The sequence below is a fragment of the Agelaius tricolor genome, unplaced genomic scaffold (assembly GCF_023055355.1).
Source record: "Agelaius tricolor isolate 1412-34295 unplaced genomic scaffold, bAgeTri1.0.p SCAF_1, whole genome shotgun sequence".
In the NCBI taxonomy this organism is placed as follows: domain Eukaryota; kingdom Metazoa; phylum Chordata; class Aves; order Passeriformes; family Icteridae; genus Agelaius; species Agelaius tricolor.
This window is the reverse complement of record NW_027269261.1, coordinates 45,751,755-45,775,832: the sequence shown is the minus strand read 5'-3', so window position 1 is coordinate 45,775,832 and position 24,078 is coordinate 45,751,755. Positions and strand designations below refer to the sequence as shown.

General features: G+C 39.7%; 1 protein-coding gene across 6 annotated transcripts in view; it reads right to left on the bottom strand.

Moving 5' to 3' along the window:
- RYR2 (ryanodine receptor 2) overlaps window positions 1–4,989 on the bottom strand; it is a 385,403-nt gene extending 380,414 nt beyond the window's left edge. For all 6 annotated transcript variants that reach the window (XM_071432561.1, XM_071432585.1, XM_071432571.1 and 3 more), the window contains exon 1: window positions 4,684–4,989. In XM_071432561.1, coding sequence (XP_071288662.1) covers window positions 4,684–4,731 — 48 coding nt within the window. In that variant the 5' untranslated portion in view covers window positions 4,732–4,989. The remainder of the gene's footprint in view (window positions 1–4,683) is intronic.
- Window positions 4,990–24,078: the final 19,089 nt, after the last annotated feature.

Sequence of the window (24,078 nt, the reverse complement as noted above, 5' to 3'; positions counted from 1 at the left end):
TGTACTAGACAAGTGATTTCATCCACTAATATAATCTTAAATTTTATTCCAAAATTGGTTTGGCAACCAATTTTGGAATAAAAAAAAATTATACCTGAGAGGTTCACATGTAATCTCCAAAAAAGAAATGGACTGCATGTCCTAGCTAAAACCCCTTCACTACAAACAAGCTGTCCAGCACAATTCCAAAATAGAATTTGAGATCATATTCAGTATCTGTACTGCAGTGCAGTGCCTTAGAGAGGAAGGTACAAATGCTGCAATCTCAGCCACGCCATCCTCACATGAGCTGTTAAACAGCTCATGTGCCAGTCCCTGGTGTATCTTCAAAAGTCACACACTGACAAGTACAAGAAACACTTTTTTAAATAAACAAAGGATTTCCAAAGTGGGTTTTGGCATATTTTAATTCTAAAATAGCTTCTAATAGCCAAGATTGCTTTTGAGCATTTTCTTTTTGTGCATTCTGACAATTGTATGTTTGATGACTGCAGCTACCAGAATCTCACATATTTTGATAAACCCCTTTAAAAGATAAGCAGCACATGAAAAGCAGTGAGAGATTTAAAAAAAAAGAAAAAAAAAATTTTCTTTTCTGCTTCACTGAGAGACTTGCATAATTCTTCTACTGTTGAGTTACATATCTTAAAATAATCTTCAGATCTTGTTTCTTCTGGTTCCTTTCATATCCTCTAATTCCATAGAATCTTCATGTAGGATGGCATGTAAGCATACAACTTTTAGTCAGATATAAAGTGGCACATCATTGTTTAAATGCTGCTCTAATGAGGAATATCTGGAACACAAGGGACTCTGAAATCACAGAACTGCTGTCCTTGAAATGTGAACACAGCATTCTTCATTTCAAACTTCTCTGCCATAAACTTCATTCTAAAACCCAGCATTGAGTGAATAAAAATCTTTTGCACGTCAAACAGGAATAATAAGTAATGTTTAAATTTGTTTCAAACTACTCTTCCAGTGTTGCAAAGCACACTTACACTTTCCACTGGCAGTAACACTCAGAACTATTAAATCAATGTAGAAAATAAAGCACCACAGAATACATTCACACAAGCAAGAGGTTCTGTTTTACTGCAAGCTAATTAAAAAAAAAAATTGAAAAAGGCATTAGAAGAGAGTGCAACATAGAATGCTAGCATTCAAATCTTAAAAAAAAAAAAAAAAATAAAGAGATGCAAAGAGATGATGACTCCATCGGTCCTGGGGAACATGTGCTGCTCACGCTGATTACGCCCCTGATTCCTGACAGGCATGGTAGTCATCACTGCCTCAGAAGACAGTGAAAAAAAACATAACCCTGTCAGCCCTACTTCAGCATGTCCTGTTGGTGTCTCCTACCATAAACAGCTGAAAGCAGACCTGCCTCTAATTTAAGAAACTCCACAACTCTAGAAAACCAAACTGGCATCAGGAACATCACAAGATCAAATAGCTAAATTACACATTTCCCATCACTTTTAGGTACATCTTGCTCCTCAAAGTCAGGAAACCTTTAAAAAATATAAGGGACAAATATAGGCAATATTTTTTTGAAATCTTGCAATTGGTTTTAATCCTCTCACCAGCTTGCTACCCCATTTCTTGCAAAGGTCTTCCCTTATGGGGGCTCTGTGTCACAAAAAACAGTCCTTGCACGTGTATGTTAAGGAAGGAGCCCACGCATTCAGGGGAAAATATTTTCCATTTTCTCCTGGAACTTGGAATTATTTTCACTCTCATCAAATTACACATCCTAATTAAAAAAAAAAAAAAAATTAAAAAAAATAAAAAAATAAAACCCAGGTGATTTCCCTATTAATTATGAATATTTTAGATTCTTCACTGTAAAGACCAAACAGTGAAATCTATGTTACATATACCCTTAATCTTTCTAGTATTATAAAATAAAAAACAAAATCCCCTACAGGGAAGAGGTCCTGCCTGGACACACAACTAATAAACACACAGCAGGATACTTGTTGCCCTTCACTTCTCCTGCACAGTACGTGTTTATTCCGTGGGAGAATGTATATCCAAGCCTAAAAAAGGCCACACATAATACAAGGTCACCTCCACCTGGAGCATTTGGCAAACTAATGAGGGACATGCCTGTTTCCAGAGAAGCAAGTAATTTACAGGAATACAAAAGCGCTCCTTGAGGAGAACTGAACAGCAGAGAGCTGAGCTCCAGTCTGTCCAAAGTTGTCCCAAAGAGTGTAAGCTCTGATGCTTCCAGAAATACAGGGCATTAAAAGGTTGTGTTCATGTCTCAGAAGTGACATATCAAACTCAAATTGTTCCCAAAAGAAACAGAAATCTATCCTAAGCAGCAGAATTTGCAGGAGGTAATGCTTAATGCCACTTTACAAAAACAAAGAAGCAAGTAAAGAAGAGGAATCATTAGCTATATAAGAATGTGTGAAGAAGAGAGAAAAATCAAAATTTCCAATAAACATATGGCAAAAATACAAATTCAGTCTAGTAGCTTCATGCAAATAAAGGGTATTTTTAATTGAGTAAAATCTCATGTGCAATTTTAAACATTAAAAAAATTCAGTGTTTACATTCCAGAGTAGCCTCTAAAGATTTTAGGAAGTTTATCAAGTCCTACCAAAAAACGAAAATATGAAGAGCACTGTTTACAGGTAGTAGGCCTACAGATGTCGTCCTCAAAGTATTGAAAGCACAGAATGCTTTTTGCTTGCATACAGTGTTATTTGAAAAGTTCTCATTTATCTACAAAACATTTATGAGTCCATCTGTCCCTAATCAGTATTTTAATAATAAATAAAAAGGAAAGCTGCAGTAATTACCAGGGTAATATCAAACTTCCAATGCTTTCTACCAATGGCATGCAGAAAGTTGCACACATCTAATAGCTTTAGAGACCACTGATCCAAGCCTTCTAACAATAAAAGTGGAAGACTACATCAAAAAAAAATCACTGACTTTTCCAAGTAATGCTCATAACTTGGACAAAGTGGAAGGAAAAGAAGAGTAAAAATCACTGCTTACACACCCCTACAGATTATAAGGGTTTCTCAGGCCTTTTTGATTAAACTACACAACATGCCTCCCCAAAGCCTCAGTTTACCATATTCAAGGTCATTTTACCACTGGTGCAAAATGCTAAACATTTTCAAGTATTATCTAAGACTGGGTTTGCCAAATCTGTATCAAGCCTGACACACATTATCAGGAGTGCTGTTTTACATAACATGCTGCTGCTGTCAGGTGCTGGAGTTTAACATCACTGTAGATGTGCTGAGCTGTATTAGCATGCTCAATGCTTCTCCTTCCCTATTAAGCATTCAGATAACATGAACTAAGCTTAACATTCACGCCTGCAGTAAGGCTGCCATGGTACAAGTCTTCCAAAAATCTTTACCAGTGAAAAGTAAAAACACCCATAAATTTAGATGACAAATTTTCTTTCACAGAAATATTTTTCTGTTTTGTCTTTAGGTGTTAGGCAACACTACAATACAAGTCACATAATGCTGACAGGAAAAAAAAGTTGCCGATCTTCATGACAACGTTGCATAACAGCTGTATTTTCTGTAAAAGCAGATTTTCTAAGAATCCTCAAACAAATAAAAAAAAAAATAACACTAAGGTATACATGTACTATTGTGCGGTTTCTGATAGAAATGGAAGACAACTGAGAACCAGGATTCTTAATGCCGCAAACAGCACATGAATATGTTTCACATACACTATGTTGCTTTCTTTCCACCCCCATTTAGATGTATTTTCTTACAAGCCACTGAACGTGAACGTTTTCTAAATCAGACTGTACTAAATAAAAGGGAAGTTAAGCTTTATCCTACAGTCTCAGTGTTTCCAGCTCTACTTAACAAATGTCTCAGCAATTTTTCCTCAAACTGTGGCACGGTTTGTATACACCACCATTACAGATACCTATCTGTAAACTTGCTAGGATTGTGCATATAAAAGGCACTTGGGAGATGGCCGTGAAGATAAATAAAAGCATTGCTTGAAGAAACATAATCCAGATAAGCATTAGATGCAGCAGTCCCGATGCAATAATTAAACGGAAGGAAGAAGCGCTCTAGCGCCTTAACATGCTCTGGACCGAAGTAACGAAAGGATGCGCACGCCAGAAAAAGCCGTATTAGTCCGTGCCCGGCGAGGAGAACGCCTGCAAGTTAGTGGGAACCTCCGTGGGGAGGGGACAGGGTGAGAGAGGTGGGGTTTTTCCCCAAGCCTATTTTTGCCAAGGGAGCGTGATTGCAGTTTTCGCGCTGGGGACGGCTGCTCGGTTAGTCCCTGCAGTAGACACACACATCTCCCGCGGCCGGGAAGGCAGCGCGGAGAGGTGCGCTGGGAAGGCAGCGCGGAGAGGGGCTGCTGCTGGGGAGGCGCCGCTCGCCCCCGCCCGCCCGGCCCTCAGCCTGCCCGGGGTGCCCCCGCCCGGGCCGAGCACGGCCGCCCGCCCCTCCCGCTCCTCCCGGCGCGGCCAGCCGGCTATCGCTCCCCGCCCGGCCACGGAGCCACACGCTGCCAGGTGGAGAGGGACGGGGCCGGGGCTCCGGAGCTCGCTCCGAGCTGCCCCCGCCCGGCTCCCACCCCGGCCGGTCCGGGCGTCGCCCCCACAGCCCCGGCCCGCCCGGCGCCCCGCCACGGCGCGGAGGTGAGGGAGGCAAGCGCGGCGCTTACAGTTCGCAGGAACTGGATCTCGTCCTCGCCCTCGCCCCCCTCGGCCATGGCTGCCCCTGTCTCTCCTTCTGCCGGGCGCTGCTCCCGGTGCCCGGGCGGGCGGCGGCGGCGGCGGTCGCTCCCCGCGGGCCGGCGGCGGCAGGAGGCTCACGGCCGCGCCGCACCGGGCTGGGGCAAGTGCGAGGGCGGCGGAGCCGGCGGCCCCAGCCCGGCCCTGGCTGCGAGCGGGGTGCGGGTGCCCGTGCGCCTGCAGCAGGTTGGCAGCGCTGCCCGGCTGCCTGTGCCTGCCGCGGGGAGGGGGATGCGATTAACCGGGGGAGGAGGGGAGGCGGAGCTCCGGCCCCCCCGCCGCTGCAGGTGATCCGCAGCCCGCTCCCTCCGCACTCCAAAGGCGCCGCCCAGCGCCCCTTGCCGGCGCTCCGCGGTGAGGCGGCTGCGCCCGGCTCGGGGCTTGCCCGGGGCCGCTGCCCGACCCGCCGTCACCTTCACGGCCCCAGCCTCGGGCTGCCTCCGCTCCTCCGGGAGCCAGGGGGAAGGCCGGCCGGCCGGCAGCGTGCCTGCCTGGGCACGGCTGTCCCGCAGGAGTTAGGCGTGATGTGCTGCAGTGAGAGATGCCCGGGGAGAGGGAGGACTAAGCGGCTCTGAGCCAGTTATTTTGGCAGCCGACTGTACTGTCGGGGAGAAGAGATGGAAGGTACAACATGGCTTCAGCGGGTGTTGTACTTGAACCATCGTGTGAGTGAGCTTAACCCGGGGTAAATGTAAGGCTTTAAATACCATTTCCTTGAAGGATAGCTACCATGTGTTTTCCATAGGGTGAAGTCGAGGGTTGCCAGGGAATAGTTCATCTTTCATGAGCATTCGTGCAGATCATACGTTTACAAGGGCACCTATGGCCATCAGGGAGGATGCTTGGCCTCCAGAAAGAAGTCTGGCAAGCCAAAGAGCCACCAGAGCACTAACAGCAACAGCACTCTGAAACACGTGTATGGCAGAGAGCCTCTGTTAATGCAATGCAATGGTCATGAGGGGAGGACAGCAGGCTATCTCAGAAAAGAGTAAAATTAACACTAGATCATTGACATAGTGAAATGTGTGCGGGATGTATAGCTGCAGAAGGCTTCTCAAGGACCAAAACGGGCAAACATAATGAAATCACAATTATTTTGCTAAACAGACTGTGTGGCTAGCATAGCAAAATATGTGGAAAGTGCTTCCAGAGAAGTTATACCCATAATCTGTAACTTTATGCTGTTCAAGGACATAATGAAAAAGTGCAGCAGTGTGAGATTTTATCATTATTTCCAGCAGTGGAAAACCTGTTCGTCTGACAGACTGGAAACTGCAAGAGCAGTCATGACCCATAAGACCTCTAGAGCAAGTAATGCACAAATGTTTAATATAGAGGTTTGAAGATGAACTCCAGAGTTATGACAGCTTAAGCTTTTCCTCTGTAATATCCTGGTTTCAGTTAGTACTGAAGTGTGACTTTTACCTCTCAAGATTAATAGTGACTTTTCAAGTGACTTTTACCTCTCAAGATTAATACTGACTGAAAACTTTTTTTTAAGAATGATAAAATAAAGACTTTTTTTGATGTTGTTCATTCATATTTCACTCAAACCTCTTAAGTATCTCTTCTCCAAATTATTTAGACTGAGAGAAATTTATTGAAATAGACCCCACTTATGAAGAAAAGTCCTGAATTTGGATAAGTTTAAAAAAAATAGGTTTCATGAAATGGCCCCAAACAAATGTATTTTATCATACTATCCTATCTCTTTCTCCTGCTCAGCACACAAGTCAGTTTCAGTACAAGTATTTGTATTGAATGTATTTCATATGGTCGTAAATTTCAGTTCAACTGGTCAAAGTTCTGGATCATAGAACATCCAGGGTACTTTCCATAAGGCTTTGAAGATGAGTATCAGATTAGATACCTTTTTTGTTTGCTGCATGGAAAGCAATGACATTATAGAGAAAGGAAATTTTAAAAAAATAGTTCACTCTAACATCAGTGCCTGAAACATTTTGTAGTTTTCAGCACATTATGACATCATGGAAGTTGTTCCAAGAACTGTGGAACTGACCATAGCTGGTTTCTTGCAGATTTAGAGCTCATAATTAGTTCTTACCTGGTTTCTTATAGATTTGGAGCTCATAGTTAGACTCCTTGGTGTTTATGAAGACGAAAACTCCATCTGAAGCTTTTTCATGCTAGGGCAGTAATATTTCTTTAACACACAGTTTTGTTGGTGCCTAATATGAATGAAATGCATGCTGCAGTTGTTCAGACACCAAAGAGTGTTATCTGGTATCTTCTTTACCCATGCATCTGTTCTAATGAAATGGCTAGGAGCATGTATGATACTATTAACCTTCTGTGAAATTGCTGGAATTTTCCACTTAGTTCAAAAGATATTATGCAGTAACAGAGACACATGCACCATATCTGGCCACATTAGATAATTTGCTTAGGAAGTAAAGTTAAAATAGTAAAGATTCTTCTAGAAACTTTCTGAACAGGGTGATAAAGGCCTAATGTAGATGGAAGCTTCTTGTTAAATTACTCATCAAGGACAAATATTCATATGTGCAGTACACATAGAATATGTACATGTGCAAAATACATATTAAATATAGTTCCAGCATTTTAGCTAATGTGAGGTTTTAATCAGCAGTTATGGTTAACTGCACTGAATAATTAAAAGTGACTGGTTTGTTAAAACAATGGAAAATAGTAGTTAAAAATGGAAAAACATGATCATTTCTATCATAACAGGAAGTAATGTAAAGTTCACAGAATTATTTCTTAGATGAACTAGTGGGAAAATGAAAGAATAAACATCCTCCATGGCTGATATTTACAGGTGGAATTCAGGAGAATTGCATATTTTGTGTGGGTGAGGAAGAACAGGGCTCCCTGCTCCAGGACTGGCAGTCCCAAGGTTCAAGATGCCAGTCAGCCCCATGACAATTCACTTTGTGTTCCCCACTGTTACTTGATCATTTTTAGTCTATATTACATCTCATCATACCCACAGTTTTCCACAACTTTCCACAATGTTTTCTGACGATTTTTATCTCTGATAACTGTGCTTTCCATAGAACAAATGCAGAACAAAACTTTCAACTTCTGCCAAAACAATCCTGTACTGGTTTATGAATTTAAATATTCTAACACAACCTCTGAAGCTTAAAAAAAAGTTTTCACAAGAAAACTGGTGTTCCCTTCCAGCTCCAGTTTGTGTTTTGTTAGCCATCTAGTTGTCTTGCATGACATGCATGTACTATGTCTACTTCTTTTTCACCCAATCTAGAAGCAGCCTTTCAAATTTTTGGTCCAGTTCTCCCACCTAATATGACCTTGAGCTACTTGCTGTAGACTTTTTGTGGTCCTGTTCTTGCTATGTTCCTCTTAAAATCTCACTTGAAATCTGCCCATGTCCATGCTGTCTGTAATTGTCACTACAACAGATACTTCACTTAGTGCATTTTCCCTTTGCACAGCAAGGGCTTCTTGTTCCTGCAAGCCTAGATTATCAAGGCAGCAGCACTCTGAAGATCCATAACATGCCCTTAGCAATTTTCACAAAAAAACCCAGGTTTCTTTGTGTGCTGCAGAGGCAGCACAGCAGCACCAGCATGACAGTGCTTCTGAGGTATCACAGCAGGACTCTGAACTGAACATAAATTTGCACCATTATAAGGATTTTAGCACTTTCATTTCATAAATTTTAATCATCTAAATTAAATATTAGAAGAAGATTCATAGGTAATTTTGTGTGCACACACTCAAAGTAATAATCTATGTGAAACAAACAATGTTTTCTATTTATAATAATAACAAGTATTGTGAACATTCAGTATTCAGTAACATGAGGGGAACTCCCAAGTGTTTCTTTGTTTTTTATAACAGAATATACTACCACACTATTTTTTCTTCTTGGGAGCACAGAATAAGATAATGCCAATAGGAATTAAATGGGGCAGTTACTGTCCTTTCTTCTTGGTGCTGCTCTTTCTTGCAGTATGTCAGACTTTTCAGCCAAATATCAATCTTGCAAACATGTTATTCCAAAAACTGTAAAACTAGCAAGATGGCATGTCCTACCACATGTCATAAATCAACACCCTGTGGTCAATGAAATTGAGTCAATGTAAAATCTATGCCAGTTAGGTCCCAAATGTGACTTAGAAATAGTAAAATTAGCAGACCAAATTCTGCACAGAATTTATAAGATTTTATTGCAGATAAGCAGAGTTTAAGTGAGAGTAATTATGTCTAAGATCACATAGTTATATACTTGTCATGATCACCCTGGAATTCAATAATATACTGCATTATCTTCAATTAGTGTTTATCCTGAACCCATAAAGTACAGTATAAGTGTTAATTACATGTCTGTCATCAGGTACATGTTTTGTACTCTATATATAGCCTGTATGCAAGGATTTACACAGGGATACAGTGCTATAATAAAATTTAGAGAGCAAAGCTTTTCCTTTTATAAAAACCTCAGTTCTGCAGCTACAGAGCTCATGTCTAAGTGTAGTCGGGAACATGGCTGGAAATTACACTTCTCACCTAAGAACAAGAAACCATCACTGTCTGAAGCACCCTTCATGGCAAAGCTAAAAGCTTTTAATTTCTCTCTTTATTATTTGATGGGGGGTTGTGGGGGGAAGGGAGAGGGATTATTAAGGGGGAACTATGGATCTTGTTGGTTATCTTTTGGGGGAAAACAGTTTGCTTGTGTTTTCATGTTCCTGCATCCTTTTAGGTTTTTATTGCTCTTCTAATCTTTTTCTGGTGTACTCTCTGATAAAATCACTGGAATCTATGGTGTGGCACAAATCCAGAAGAAGTGGTTTTTTGAAGGTGGCCTTTTTTCCCCTCTGGTCATTTTGGGTTTTGGGGGCAATAACATATTATTTTTCAAAAAAAATGTTGGTTTAAATTAAAAGAACACATCAAATAGCATCCTTAGAATAGAGTTTCCTGGTTTTCTCACTCTTGTAACAGGTTATGTTATTATGTAACTATTCACATGTACTATATGACTATAATGTATATAAGGATATATCTATCTCACACTTTTATGGATAAATGGAGATGTTTCTGGTGCCTTCTTCAGCTTGCATTCTTGCAAATGAAATACCGTCAGTTTTTAGCCAGTGAAAAGGAATCAATAGGAAGGTAATTCTAATTTTGTTAATAATTTATGTTAACCATACGTCTGTCTCAAAAATCAATGCTTTTGCAAATAGTTGGAGAAAATCAGCCCTTCTAGGTTTTCCAAAATCTTTTAAAGTAATATTTTAGATACTCCATGTTCCTGATTTATTCTCATTGAGTTAATATCTGAGGACTTAAATAATTCCATTATTATTATAAAGGCACAACAAAGGCAGGGAAAGCCTTCCTTCTTATTAATATGCAGCAATCCACTGTACAATTTTCCAGTAAACTTATAAAACCAGAAAAATTTCATCCCCTCTCCCTACCATGACAATCTTTGCTGTAAAGTACAGTTCTGTGATATTTAACAACCCTGTTTCTAAAGAAACAGGCAGTTTTCTGGGAGAGATTTTAGTAGCTATAGGGCTAATCTGAAACTTGAGTAATGCAAATAATAGTTAAGAGATTTGTCTTTCTCAAAAAAAAAAACAAAACAAAAAAAACCAAACAAACAAAAAAACCCAAACAAACAAAAAACAAACTTGTTTGAGAAGGCATTATATTCCCACTTTCATTTCCAAAAAATGAAATTTCAGCAGACTTGCATTTTTTCTAAAGAGATAAAGAATACTTTTTCCTTGGCTGCTGAGACAACCAATTGTAGGTGGAGGAAGGATGAAGGTAGACAGCACAAATACTAGGAACAACATGAAACTGCTGCTAGGATTCATTACAGTTATTAATCAGATAGTAGCTACCAAAGGTCAAAGTTTTTGGCAGGTTCTGGAGAAACAACTAATTCTTTTGTCTTTAGAGGCAATAAAAAGAATATTCTTCCATGGGGAAATATTTACATTACTTAAAATGTTTATAAATTAATGGTAAAAGAATTTGGTAATCAATGCAAAACTCAGACTGACCATTCTCCAACTGGATATCCTTTATGCCAGCAGGTGAAATGTATTTTTCTCATAAATATTATGTGAGGTGATGATGTGGTAGCCTGGAGAAGCTGCCAGAATAAAAAGGGGGGGAAAGGAAACAAAGAAAGAGAAAGGGAAAACTTTTAAGGTCTTCCAGTCATAAATATTGAACCTGTGTACCACAACATTGTTAAAGTAATATCTTAATTTTCACCTTCTGTCTGCCTTTCTAGTGCACTTCTTCAAGTATATCATAACATAAAGCCCAAGATTTGAATATTCACACAAGACACAAAACCATCCAGCATTTAAAACTAAAACTTAGGCTGGTCATAATGCAAATATCTTATTTGAGTTGTGATTATGGCAACACAAGTGCAGAACTGCAACTGTTACCAGGCAAACTATTCACTGTGAACAAATTATCAGAATCATGGAATATGCTGAATTGGAAGGATCATCCAAGTCCAACTCCTGAACCTGTGCAGGGCACCCCAAGAGTGCCTGAGTTTTGTCCAAACAGTGCTTGAGCTCAGTTAGGCTGGTGCTATGACCTCTTCCCTGGGAAGCCTGTTCCAGTGCCCAACCACCCTCTGCATGAAGAACCTAATTTAGCTTTTTTTGAATCAAAAATTTTGTGCCAAGTCATTCACCAATATATTTGTTATTCAGCATTGTTAACAAAATATAGGGCCATAGTTTTCAGAGGTATACATTTGGGTTTTTCCTTAGAATACTTCCCACAGCTTCTGTGATGTCTGTGGTGTCATGTAAGTGACAGAGTATTGTTTCTGCTGCCTCACTGGGTGACAGAGTCAGAAGGACAAGCATTACATACCGTACGTAAGCACAAATAACACTGTGCACATGCCAGTGCAGATAACTGAGGAAAAAAATAGATGTTCCCCACATACTCCTCAGAGAAATCTGTAGCAAGGCTACTTTTTCCCACCGTTATTCCACAGGCCAGCATAAACACAGGCTCCCAGTTTTCACATACAGTTAATTAATTTCTTTAATATAGGATAATTACACAGGTTACATAATTTGTTTTTCTTTCTAATTATTATGAGTTTATTCCAGCCTTCCTTTAAGTTATTCTAATGTCCTCTACATGAGCTATTCTGCTTGGAAAGGCATGCATGAGCTATAATTTCCTTTGGATGTTAAAAGCCACAAATCTAAACATCATTACGCTATTGCAGAGGAAAAAATATTTGGCTCTTAACTCAAGATTAGTCTCTGCAGCCATTAAGAAGTGAAAGCTCCATGGAGGTAACAGAACCAAAACCACTGAGATTACATTCCAGTCACAACAAGCACTTAACTGTTGTGGATAAGGTATCTGGGAAATGATATATAGTAAATAACTGACATTCACTTGTCTGTTTCACTAACATGAAAGAAAATAGTCATTAACACAATTGTAAAGCAGAAACAAATAGATTAAATTCTTGAAAAATAATATTTATTATAAAGGAGTAGCAGAATTCCTGAATAGGATTCTTGTATCACACTCCAGGAATAAATTAAGACATTAACAGTACTTACAGCATTCTTGCTAGAGCACAAAACTTTTATTTGCTATGGTTCAGTTACTTCTATAATTAAAAAGAAAACCATTTTCTGAAGCTCTGTGAGGAAACTATCTTACATAAATATTTAGTTTAGGTACCTAGGATTTTATCCCATAGCCCTAAAGAAATTCCTCACCTCTAGAAACGGGAAACACCATCTATTTGTGACTGTTCACTGAACTAAGTAAGGACATATGCTGAAATGTACCTAAATCAAAATTTATAGAGTAGAATGTGCTGAATTCTGAAAAGGAAGGATTTGGGGGTTTGTGTTGTTATTTTAAAGACAGATATATTTTGCTATGCTGAACTGGACCTAAAATCTGTGAGAGCTATTTTCTAGTCAGCTTCTGTGGCAAGCAAAGAACTGATGCAAATGGAAAATGTCTAGTTCTTCCCTCATTTTCAGTCATAAATTTTTCATCTTGGTTGAATATTTTGTTCAGTTGATTTTTTAATGGGTTTTCCTGTTTTGTGTACAAAATTCTAACTTAATCTTACTTAAAACCCAATGACTCTTGTTGGGTCAAACAATACACAAATCATTAACTGTTTCAAAAATATTTTCTACCTCTTGATTGGATCATTTTGTACCATCACGAAAATCTTAGATGTGACTATTTGGTATTTGGTAGAACTGCTCACATAATTTTCAAGAACCAGCTTCTTCCAGACCTTACTCTTCCTGTTCAGTTCTCCCTCCCAGTTCTTGGATTCTGCTGTACTTCTTGTAGCTGAGACTGATTCCACAGGCAAAGTTCCATGACATTGCCCAGAACATGGCATTTTAAGAGAACAACTCTTGCCAGTTGCATGGGTATCTCACCAAGTGACCAGTGAAAACAAGCTGAACTGTTTCCTTTTTGCATCATCTCAAATTCTTAACTAAGGTGCTTCTGCTTTCCTGACAGCAGAGACTAATTTTGTAGTCACTGAAACAGAAGGACAATATTAGGTAATATATCAGGTATTTTCCATCTTTATTACTGATTTTCTCTCTTTGATTGTAATATTATTTAATATTAATCATATTATAATATCATAGTACTGTGGTATCTTTCTTTTCACTCCTTTTAGTGCACAGCTCTTTTTCAATAAACACTGTGCAGCCTGTTAAGTCTGTTTATATGACACTGCATTGTGTGCCTTGGGATACAGCAAAATAATCACCTAAAATCTGTATCCATGAAGTAACGATTGAAAAGTGGTGTTAGTGAGTCACTCTGAGCAGTATGATTTTACTCCATTAAAAGCAAGAAAATCACTCTTACTCCACTTAGGTGATCCACTTAAAATCATCTTCTCTTCGAGGTTACTGAGGTCATTTCAATAGCTTTGGAGATTGTATAACTCCAGTGCAGTTGGGCTAACCTCCTGGTAATCGCAGTGTGAAAAGGGCAGCTCAGGGCAGCATGATTCGGTCTGAGCAGAGTGAGTGTTCTCACACTGTGGCATGACTGAAGCATCATCCAGTTCCAACATTTCTAACAGGCCAGCATATTCCTCAGCAAGAAAGGGAAACTGCACCGCAGTGTCACCCACCTAGAAATTAGAGAAATCCATAAACGTACAGATATTTATAAACCATACATAAGTAAATTGCCACACGTCATTTCAAGGCAGGCATGGATAGTTCCAGTTGAAAAATGCAGCTTTACATTAAAGCAGAACCCCAGGCTTTTCTGTATATCATAAGTAGAGATTTTAATTGTTCAATTAACATTTTCTTTTTTAGCAATGCATCATGATTTCCAGCATTAACAGCAGCACTACGGTTTCTCTGACAACTCTGCCTAATCTGCTTATTAAATGTTTTTTAAAGGCTTGGTTTCATGCTTCCCTCTTAGCATATATAGTCACCAGCAAAAAAGTGGGTGTAAAGCTCCCCCACAACAGACTGATAACATTTTACACACACACATTATCCAGATGTATATCACTACAAAGCAGCAGAGCATAAGGATTTTATGCTTTGGAATAATACTGGTAGATTTTGAGCTAACTGTTACAGGAAACTATTAGGAGCTCATAAACAATTAACAATGGGACACTCATGTTTCTGCTGATTTAGCAGAAGGCAACAATTTGCTGGTGATTCACTGCTTGTCTCCTAACAGAAACACATAATTTGCTAATTCATTTCAGTCCCTGCCTAGTGATCCTAAAGGATAATGTTAACATTCTTCACCTATCTTAGCACACAGAATAGATATAATGAGAGTACAAATACACACTGATAAGAATGTAGGTATACCCATCAGCATTAAGTGAGGATGGAGATCTCAGTACAAATAAAGCAGCACCAACTGCAACATCCACTCTGAATTAGACTTTAGGGGTGACAGAACTAAGACTGCTTTTCTCCTGTTGCAGAAATGTGCTTTTATTGCTGCTCAAGAAGACAGATCTTTCCTACTGACAGCTGAACTTATTTTAATTAAATCCAAGCAAGACTATAAGGGAGGAAACTGTTTTAACAATTTTTGCCCAAATCAAGTAACACTAGCTTTAGGATCAGTATTTTCTGCAGTTATATTGCTGCTGCCTACAGTCTCTTCACCCCAGCTTGTACAATCAGTAGTTGGTTGTTGGGTTCTTCAGCTGTATTCTGATGTCAGTTGGCTACAGGGGAAAGAACTGTGACTTTTGCATGCAGTAGCCCCTGCACTTTGGATCTGCTCTCAGAGTTCATAAATACAATTTTTCACAGACAAGATAAAACATTCAAATGAAACATTAGTCCTGGCCGAGGACAAAGGAGGGCATTTAGTGAGTCTTGACATAAAGTTCTGGCATTCAAATAGTCACATTGGTAGTGGTAGTTCCTCTCCCATTAAGTGTGATTCCCCATTGTCCTTTCAAATGTTATTTTTGCAAGATATCACGGTTCTGTTTCACTTGCAGGTTCCCACAGTGCCTGAAGTTTTATCCTTCACTACTGGTCCAAGAAAGAAACAACCTAGGAACAAAATATATACTGGATTTCAAGGAGGTAGCTATTTGTAGTGATACTTCCATTCATTTATTTTCCTTTGTGGAAAATAAAAGCTTGTGGTGCTTTTAAAACTACCCCTTCTGAGCTCTGCCCATTCAAAGTGCAAGTGCAGTACTATTTAGTTACACTTGAACTGACACAGAAAACTAGCTGCATCAACAGAGCTGAGTTTATTTCTTTCATTGCATATGGCAACATGCACAGCTTTAATTTTTGCCAAACTAAAAGCAAAATCCCTCAAATTTATGTAGTATACTTATGCCCCATGCTCCAAATAGTGGAGAGCAAAGTCTTAGATCGTACTTACTGTATGCTGAATTTAAAAAATGAATGTTAGAGGAGATTCCTGCATGTGGAAGACATCCTGGTCTCTGATTAGGGCTGGGCAAAAATTACTCTAAGCACATTTGACTTATGTCTAAGGTTATGTAACATTTTTTGGTATTGAATAAAATTGTTCTTGCTAGTCAGAGGTACAAAGTAACCTTTATGAAGTATCCAGGGTAGGACACTAACCAGCCAGATGTCCAAGTGGTTTGGTCATTCCCCAAACACATTTCATTCTGTCAAATGATGAGAGAAGTATATTAAGTTTGATAGAAAAGGAGGGAAAAAAAGTCTTTATTTAAATATGACAGTCTATAACATCTGGATTAAGAGTTTCAAACTATCCACTTGGTTTTACAGCAAAAATTAAAATGCTTTGACTCTTAACTAGGGGGGGAAAAAACCACAATAAAACACATTAAGCAGAATAGTAAAGGATTTTCCTTTGCCTTTCCCTACAGTCTTTAGGTTTTTATAAGGGAAAATTTTACTTTTTGTGAAAGAGAGCACCAAAATTACAGTTAGTTGAAATCAGGACTGCTAAATCAGTACTACTTCCTTGCAGCAAACCAGACTCCCACAGCAAAGGGGAGCAAAGCATGGGAACTAGAAAGGAAAAATAACTTCTATTTCAACTCACTTGCCCTTGGAAAAAGACAGACCCAGCACATGGTCTTATCAGCCACTCCAAAACCTGGCAAATTCTGAGCAGCATCTGATAACTACAATGCTGCTTTTAGCTGCCCTTTTAATCATGGGTTCATAGCAGGGAAACAAGACATGCCATAGCCTTAATCAGCTAAGTCACACATCCTAGGAAAACACCCACACACAAAGGTCAGAAAAAGACCTCTAAGAGGAGGGTAGAAAAGAAAACGAGATAGGAGGTGATGGTGAAACTCAACTGCTGTGTATTGCATAGATTCCGTTTGGTGCCATGGATTTAGCTTAACTCAGGGGAATGACAGCACCCTTCAGTCTCTCCTCAGGGGAGGTGGGCAGAAGATCTGTCAGGATTAGATGACAACTGTCCATCAGCCTCATCTGTCCCTTCCCTTCATTTCAGTATCTGTTGGCCCAAAGAACCAATGATGGGGGAAAGATGGTGGATGTACTTACGATGTTTAGTTGTCTTAGAAAGATCCGTCACTGATGTATTTTGGTTTGTTTTTACACAATGGAGCATTTTACATATTCTGCTCCCTATTATCAAAAAGAAGAAAAAAGACTTAATCAGACATGGCAAAAGGAACCAGATCATTGGAATTGTACTAAAGGAAACACAAGCTGAGATAACTGTGTCATTTCCTTAAACCCTGCAGCACTCAGTAACTGCCTTTTTCAAAGTACAAAAGCCTGTTTTTCTCGGTTTTCTTAGATTATCAGGTTTGCCCTTGAGCACACAGAAGTCACTTCTTTAAAGTCCAATTGGATTTGCCTTTGATTTGTTCTTGATCCCACAGAATCTTGACATAATAAAGATTAGATCTAGAGATAATAAAGATTTTCAGCCATCCCAGTATTATTGCCAGTTGCAGCTTCCTTAGTATTTTGCTGAGATTTATTTGTATCTATCAGCTTCCTTCAGGATATTAATTCATGTAATAGAAACTGTATTGGAAATTTTAAAAACTAGTTATCCATCTGAAATATCTATAAATTTTTGTGCTATTAATTCTTCTTAGTATGCTAAAACAATCCTTTTAGGTATACATAATTTAGGATATTATTACTAAGGGTTCTGCAGAGTGCATATTAGAATTTTGTTTGCACACACAGGGCCTGTTACTACAACTCATGTTCTTCTGGGTGGCTTTGTTATGATAAGACTGCAAAAATAAGACTTTTTAATGTGACAAATCAAAAGATATGTGAACAACTTTTTCACTCATATGCAACTGAAAGTATACAAGGATCAATTCATGTGCAGAAAAAATGGCCCAGCAATTGAACGTGTCAAGAATAGACAAGACATTTGACTTTAAAAAAACTATATAAATACATGAGTCCCATCTTTTTGATCAGAATATGAATCACACAAACTGCATACTCCTGAAAAAGCCCTCTCTCACTACATTTAGTGGAATAAATCCAGTGTAGATTTCTCAGGGAAGCTGTGCTCCCATCTGTGGTGACATTAGCAGCAAAAAAATGCTGCTACCCATTTTCTAAAGTGAAACAGAAGTCACTCCATGAGGAGAAAAGGCAATGTGACAGGCACAAGCAGGTGTGGAGCAGCAGGTTACATCTGTGGGATGAAGGGCTGTGCCCTGTGGGGAAATGAAGCAACAGGGTCTGCTCTGGGCTGCTTGGAGCCACACCTGCCAGGTCTGTGTCTCAGTGTGGCAGCAGAGAGTTCCTGCAAGTGCCTTCACAGAGCTCCTTCCCACAGAGAAGTCTGCAGTGACAAGGAGAGCAGTTCTAGCCCTGGATACTCAGTACACCTGGGACTTGTTTTTGCATCCCAAACATACAGTGCTTGGACTGCAAAATTTTGTTAATTTAGGAAATTTAACTACACATTCAGTGTAAGTTGGAAGCACATGGATACACATGACTGTAACAGAGCCATCGCCACTGAGGACAACCAATGCCATAAGGGAAACAGCTGGTACAGGAGCATCCATAAGAACATTGCTGCATAAGCACACTTAATCCCATTATAACAAACAAGACTTTCATCACAAGATGAGAACTTCAAAAACTCCCACTGTCATGGGAGGAAGACCAAGAGACCCAAGAGGATATCGGCAATGCATTACTGATCAAAGATCAACTCATAAAACAGTTTATATAGATGATGCAATTTTGTAACACTTAACAACAAAGCCAGGAGGAGGTTCCTTGCCCCAACAAACTCGAATGATTGCTCTTAGTGTGTGCATCATAGGAAGCAACAGTAGAGCCTGGTGCTAAGAGCAGTTTTTGAAGCAAGAGGTATTTGACAGCAGGAAAGTGTGAAACCATGACTTGTTTGACTGTGGAGCTGTATGCCATGTGCCAGAGGAGGAACAGTAGGGCTAGAGAGACACCAAAACAATGGGAGAGATAAAAGTGAGTAAAAGAAGGTTTGATAATTTCAAAGGGTGAGGAAATCATAGAAACTTAGATCTGATCACATATTTTGCTTGCAGGATGAGTTTCATTGTACAGATGGTTAATATTTCATCTCAAAATAAAGGCCATTACACTGTATGTGCTGGGCTTCTGCTCAACAAATACATTCTGTTTCTTTCCTACTCCCATGAATTTCCCATTTTTATTTAATATGAATTTTAAGACATTGGAGCTTACATAGTCCCAGCCACAGATCCAAAAGTTATGGCTGAAATGTAGCTCCAAGCTGTTCTCTGGCCCTCCTCCACCCAGGGAGAGCTCTGGCTAAGTACAGAGCTATAAAATTTCCCTTAGGTGACCAGAAGGCTTTTATATTTGTGTGCCTCCTGACTGATCATCTTCTCCAGACACTCATACATGTATTTAGGGATGGCAGTAGACATAAAACGAAGAGCTGAAATCTGAAAGTCTGCTATGCAACTGACCGAATGTTTCCTACTCGGTTTGGTATTTGCTTTCCCTTTCAGTGTTACATAAAACAACCTTATAGGTTTGATTCCATTTAGTTGTCAGCTATAGTGGATATTTTTAGTACAAAAATTTCAACACTATCTTGAAACAGTGTTAAGCTAAGGACAGACAGTGACATGGACAAGTGTAACTTGACTCTACTTTTCTAAACAATAGAGATACTGAAACTGAAGGTAATGTCTCATGTTGTAGCTGTTTTCAAACTAAAACTGCCAAGAGGAAAGGAACACAGTAAATATCTTTGAATATACAAAAACTGTAGAGAAGATGACAGATGACAAGTTTCTTGAAAGATTTTAAGAAACACAGATGTGGAAAATTATCATCTTCTAAATCATCTCCTTATCCGTGACTACTTCTGTGTTTGTCTCAAGTAGCAGTGGCCTTCTTCTCATATCCACATGCAATTTGCTAACTTTTGGTAAAAGAAAATATGTTATTTCATGCCAAGCCTATAACAGATGCAGAAAAGAATCACAATAAATACACTAGTGCTATCCAGACCTCTGGTAAATTTTACAAAGATGCTGGAACTCAGATGGGTATATCCAGTGATGCCTGCACAAACACTTGAATTTCTGATAAAATTCAAGCAACGTGAAAAAGACACAAACTTTAGTTCTCCACTGCCCTTCACAGCCACCTGAGCCAAAGCAGCATCCTGAGAACAAGCTGCAGGAGATAAAGCGATACTTTCTTTTTAAGAGCTCTCCACAATGAGGTGAATGACAACAGTTTTTGTTTGTAGCTGAGAATGGATGAAGACTGACAGAGGAAATCTTAATCTCTAAGGAGATGTACTCTTTTCTTTTGCTTTAATGAAAAAAAAATTAGTCCTGTTAAAAGAAGCCTTTCAATGCAAAGCAGACTTACTTCCTTCAGTCATATTATTCAGTATTTAAATAACCAGTTTAACAAGAACACAAAGACCTAATTTCAGAACTGGATATCAGGTGGACATGCAATTAACAGCCCAAAGAGAATTACAGTCTGAGCCTATTTAAAAGACTGTTGTGAATAAGATGTTTGACTGTCCTGTTTCTTTTCTATTTGGACTTATTAATAGCCCCTATCTCAGTGATTCTATCTAGGTAAAGGGACTATCAAAGTGTTCCTTTCCATTTTCAAAAGGCATTTTCTAGTATTGTCACTCTGAAGCTCCATATAACCATGTAAAATTTTTGCTTACCTATCTTTAGTATTTTTATACCAATTGCTGTTTCAGATTGCCTGTTTTGTTCTCCCACTCAATATATCATTATCCAAAATTTGATTCTACCACAAAGGCCATTGATTTTTAGTTTTTATGACCTTTAGTTTTGTTTCTGAATTGTCAGTGGTACGCATATATGTGTCACCACCTGCTAAAAAATTGGTTGTTATACTCCATATATAATAAGAATTGCATCTAGTTGAACAGGTATTTTTAGTGACTTGTTTCAAAATTATATTAGATATCATTTTGATTAGAAATACTAACTTGTCACATATTGAAGCAAGATCTATGTTTGTCTGAAATTGAGAAGATGGCTGGCTATATATCCAATTTTCATATTAAACCCTGTCCAGTTAGCCTTCAGAGTAATTTTCCTAAATTTGAAGGGCTATATGAGAAGAGGAATACCAAGCTTCCCAGGCAGAATATTCAGCACTTTTAGCCTATCGTGTTTTGACTTTTACAAGATTTTTTGCTAATAACAGGCCAAAGTGAGGGTTCTGTGTCTTGAACAGTAAGGATGCCTAGTCTTCAAAATTTGTTAAAGACAACACAATTATAGCCATGCACTCACCAAGACAGAACTTGATTTGTTTGGATTTTATGCCCTGTCTTTGACTTTCCAACTACTGATGAATAAATGTATAGTGGGAAGCCTCTGCAAATCTAAATTCTTAAGGAAAAATCTCATTGCTTTAATTCTCAAAAGCTAACTTTAGCATATTAAGTTTTGCCTCCTAGAAAACTTAAGTGAAGCCTCCTTATAACTCCATGAATCTAAGAGTTTCTCCTCTTATATCTATAAATATTATTCAGAGGTCTCAGTGTGACAGTGAACAGATTCTGATGACTAAGCTAGCAAGAAATGCCTGTAGTGTTTTTCCTGATCTTGTCTTTCTAAGAGGGCACAAGTCAGCAAGAATATATTAAAGAATGGAATTGCAAAATTCAGGAGAGGAAAATTATAGCCAGAGGTTTCCCCCTGTGTCATTGTCTGCAAGCACATGAGAAGAATCGTACTATCCATAGATAACAGGTATTTCTGAAACAAAGTCAAGCACCATCTAAAGACAGATATTTTAACCCCACAGCCTACATGGCTTTCTAAGAAAGATGCAATTTAAATCAGAGGTAAAGGTATTATGCTGAATTAACTGATAAGGTACCCTCATCTTATTCTGTAAAAGAAATTAGAGTAACTGATGATTTTAATGGTCTCTTCTGATCTTAAAAACCATGAAGGCCTTGCCTGCTTTTTTTTTCTGAAGTTGATCATCAAGAGTTCAGTGCCTCCTGATATTTTTGGGACAAGTCCTAAGATAATACAGATATTGCACAGATTTTCAAAATTTAGAACATTCCCTAAAACTTTTGAGAAAAAGAAAATATTGAAAAGCTAGCCATACAGAAAATTTAGGTAAGAGGATGAATGTATTAACAAGATTTTTCATGCACAGCATTTGTCTCTTCAGACTGCACTTGCTGTTTTGCTAATTCTTGGTGTGTCCATCAGGCTGGCAATGCTCATGTAAACTTGTTTTGCAGCAGTTCAGTTTTTAGCTTTGCAGCTTGGGGGGGCTGGGAATGTTTCTCTATTTATTCTCCTCTACAAACCACAGAGCCCCTTCCAGCACATAGAAACTATTAGAGTGATGAATTATCCATTCCCTCTGCTCCCAGATGTAACCATCTCAGTAACTCGTACAACTAAATATTTGTTGTCATCTCACATTTGTAAGTCTTCTACCGTGGCCAAAGTTGGAAAGCAGCAACATATAAATCAAAAGCTTTAATTTTCCATTCCATATGCCACAGTCTGCTAAAAGATCCAAAACAGACTGAAGTAGCTGTAAAGAAACACAGACCTTACAGCTCTGGGTACAAGACAGCAAATGTAGTCTTTTACCAGACCAGTTAATGTTGCGTAGGCCTTTTATAACAATTATTTGCTTGGAAATTTTAGTGTCTCCATTTTATTGTGCTGAATGGAAGAGCAGTTCAGCTGCTGTTCTGAATCTCTCTCCAAATAAGTATTTTTCTTTCCATAGCCCATACAGGGAACCGAGCACAGCTACATTGCTAAATTGGGTGCCCATAGGCAGCGTGACTGCCCTGTGCTCAGCACAGCACACACTGCCATCCACAGCCAAGGCAGCCTTTTGCCATTTGAAGCAGACAGCAGAGCACACTCTCCCAGCAGGCTTCTCTCATGCACTGGCAGAGTTTAATTCAGGAGAAACCTGTGTGCACTACATGCATCTGCCAGAAAGTGCTCTATGGCTTTTGCCCTACATGGCCAGCTGGGAGCCCAGGGAAACTTCATCTCTTAGGATAATACAAGGTTCAGGTGCAGCAGTAGGCTGAGAGACACCTTCAAAGCAAGGTGCCTGTACCTATTTTTCCTAAGACACAGTTCCAGGAGAATGGAGAATGTCTGGGATAATGTCACTGTGCTGTAAAATCACTCTTCCCCCAGCTCTCACCTCTGCAAGCAGCCTACGATGATGTATGAGGGGAAGCTTCAGGCTGGAGGAGAAAGAGCTCAGACCAGACAGCAGCATCAAGAAGGTAAAATACAGGAAAGGGAATAATAGTATTTAGGACCAAGGATTAATATTTTACAAGGGATCTGTTTTGCTGGGCTGCACTTTCAGCAGTAGACCTGTGAGCAGTTGTAGAGTTCCACCCTAGGCTCTGTCTATATTCCAATTTCAGCCCCCCAGTCTTCCCTTGGTTCATTTCTGTGGTGAGGAAATCCCTAAAAGGGAAATAATCCATGCTTCAGGCAGCTCCTGGATGAGAGCAGGATGATGGGGTGTAGGGCATGGGGATCAGTCTGGATACAGCCCCTCCATCAATTCTCTCTTCCCCTGAGTCTGCCTTCAGCCTGTCCTCCTAAGTGTCTCTGCATATGGCAAGGAGGGAATCCTGCTCTTTGCATGACCCATGGAGTAAGGACACAAAGCCACTGAGAATCGTCCTTCCAGCCCTCAAAAGTATGCCGAACAGCAGCAGATGCTGCTTGGGGAAGGGATTCCCCTAGCAGTAGCCCACACATTCTCCACTGCCCAAGAGAATTTAAGCCCAAGATGACCCTCCCTGTCTATTTAACCTCTCTCTCCCCCTCCAAGAATTTCCTTCCTTCCTTCCTTCCTTCCTTCCTTCCTTCCTTCCTTCCTTCCTTCCTTCCTTCCTTCCTTCCTTCCTTCCTTCCTTCCTTCCTTCCTTCCTTCCTTCCTTCCTTCCTTCCTTCCTTCCTTCCTTCCTTCCTTCCGCCACTTCCTTCCGCCACTTCCTTCCGCCACTTCCTTCCGCCACTTCCTTCCGCCACTTCCTTCCGCCACTTCCTTCCTTCCTTCCGCCACTTCCTTCCTTCCTTCCGCCACTTCCTTCCTTCCTTCCGCCACTTCCTTCCTTCTGCCACTTCCTTCCTTCCGCCACTTCCTTCCGCCACTTCCTTCCTTCCGCCACTTCCTTCCTTCCTTCCGCCACTTCCTTCCACCACTTCCTTCTGCCACTTCCTTATGCTAAAAGGACCCTTTTTTTTTTTTTTTTAATGAACAAAGTAAAATGTCAGTGACCTGGAC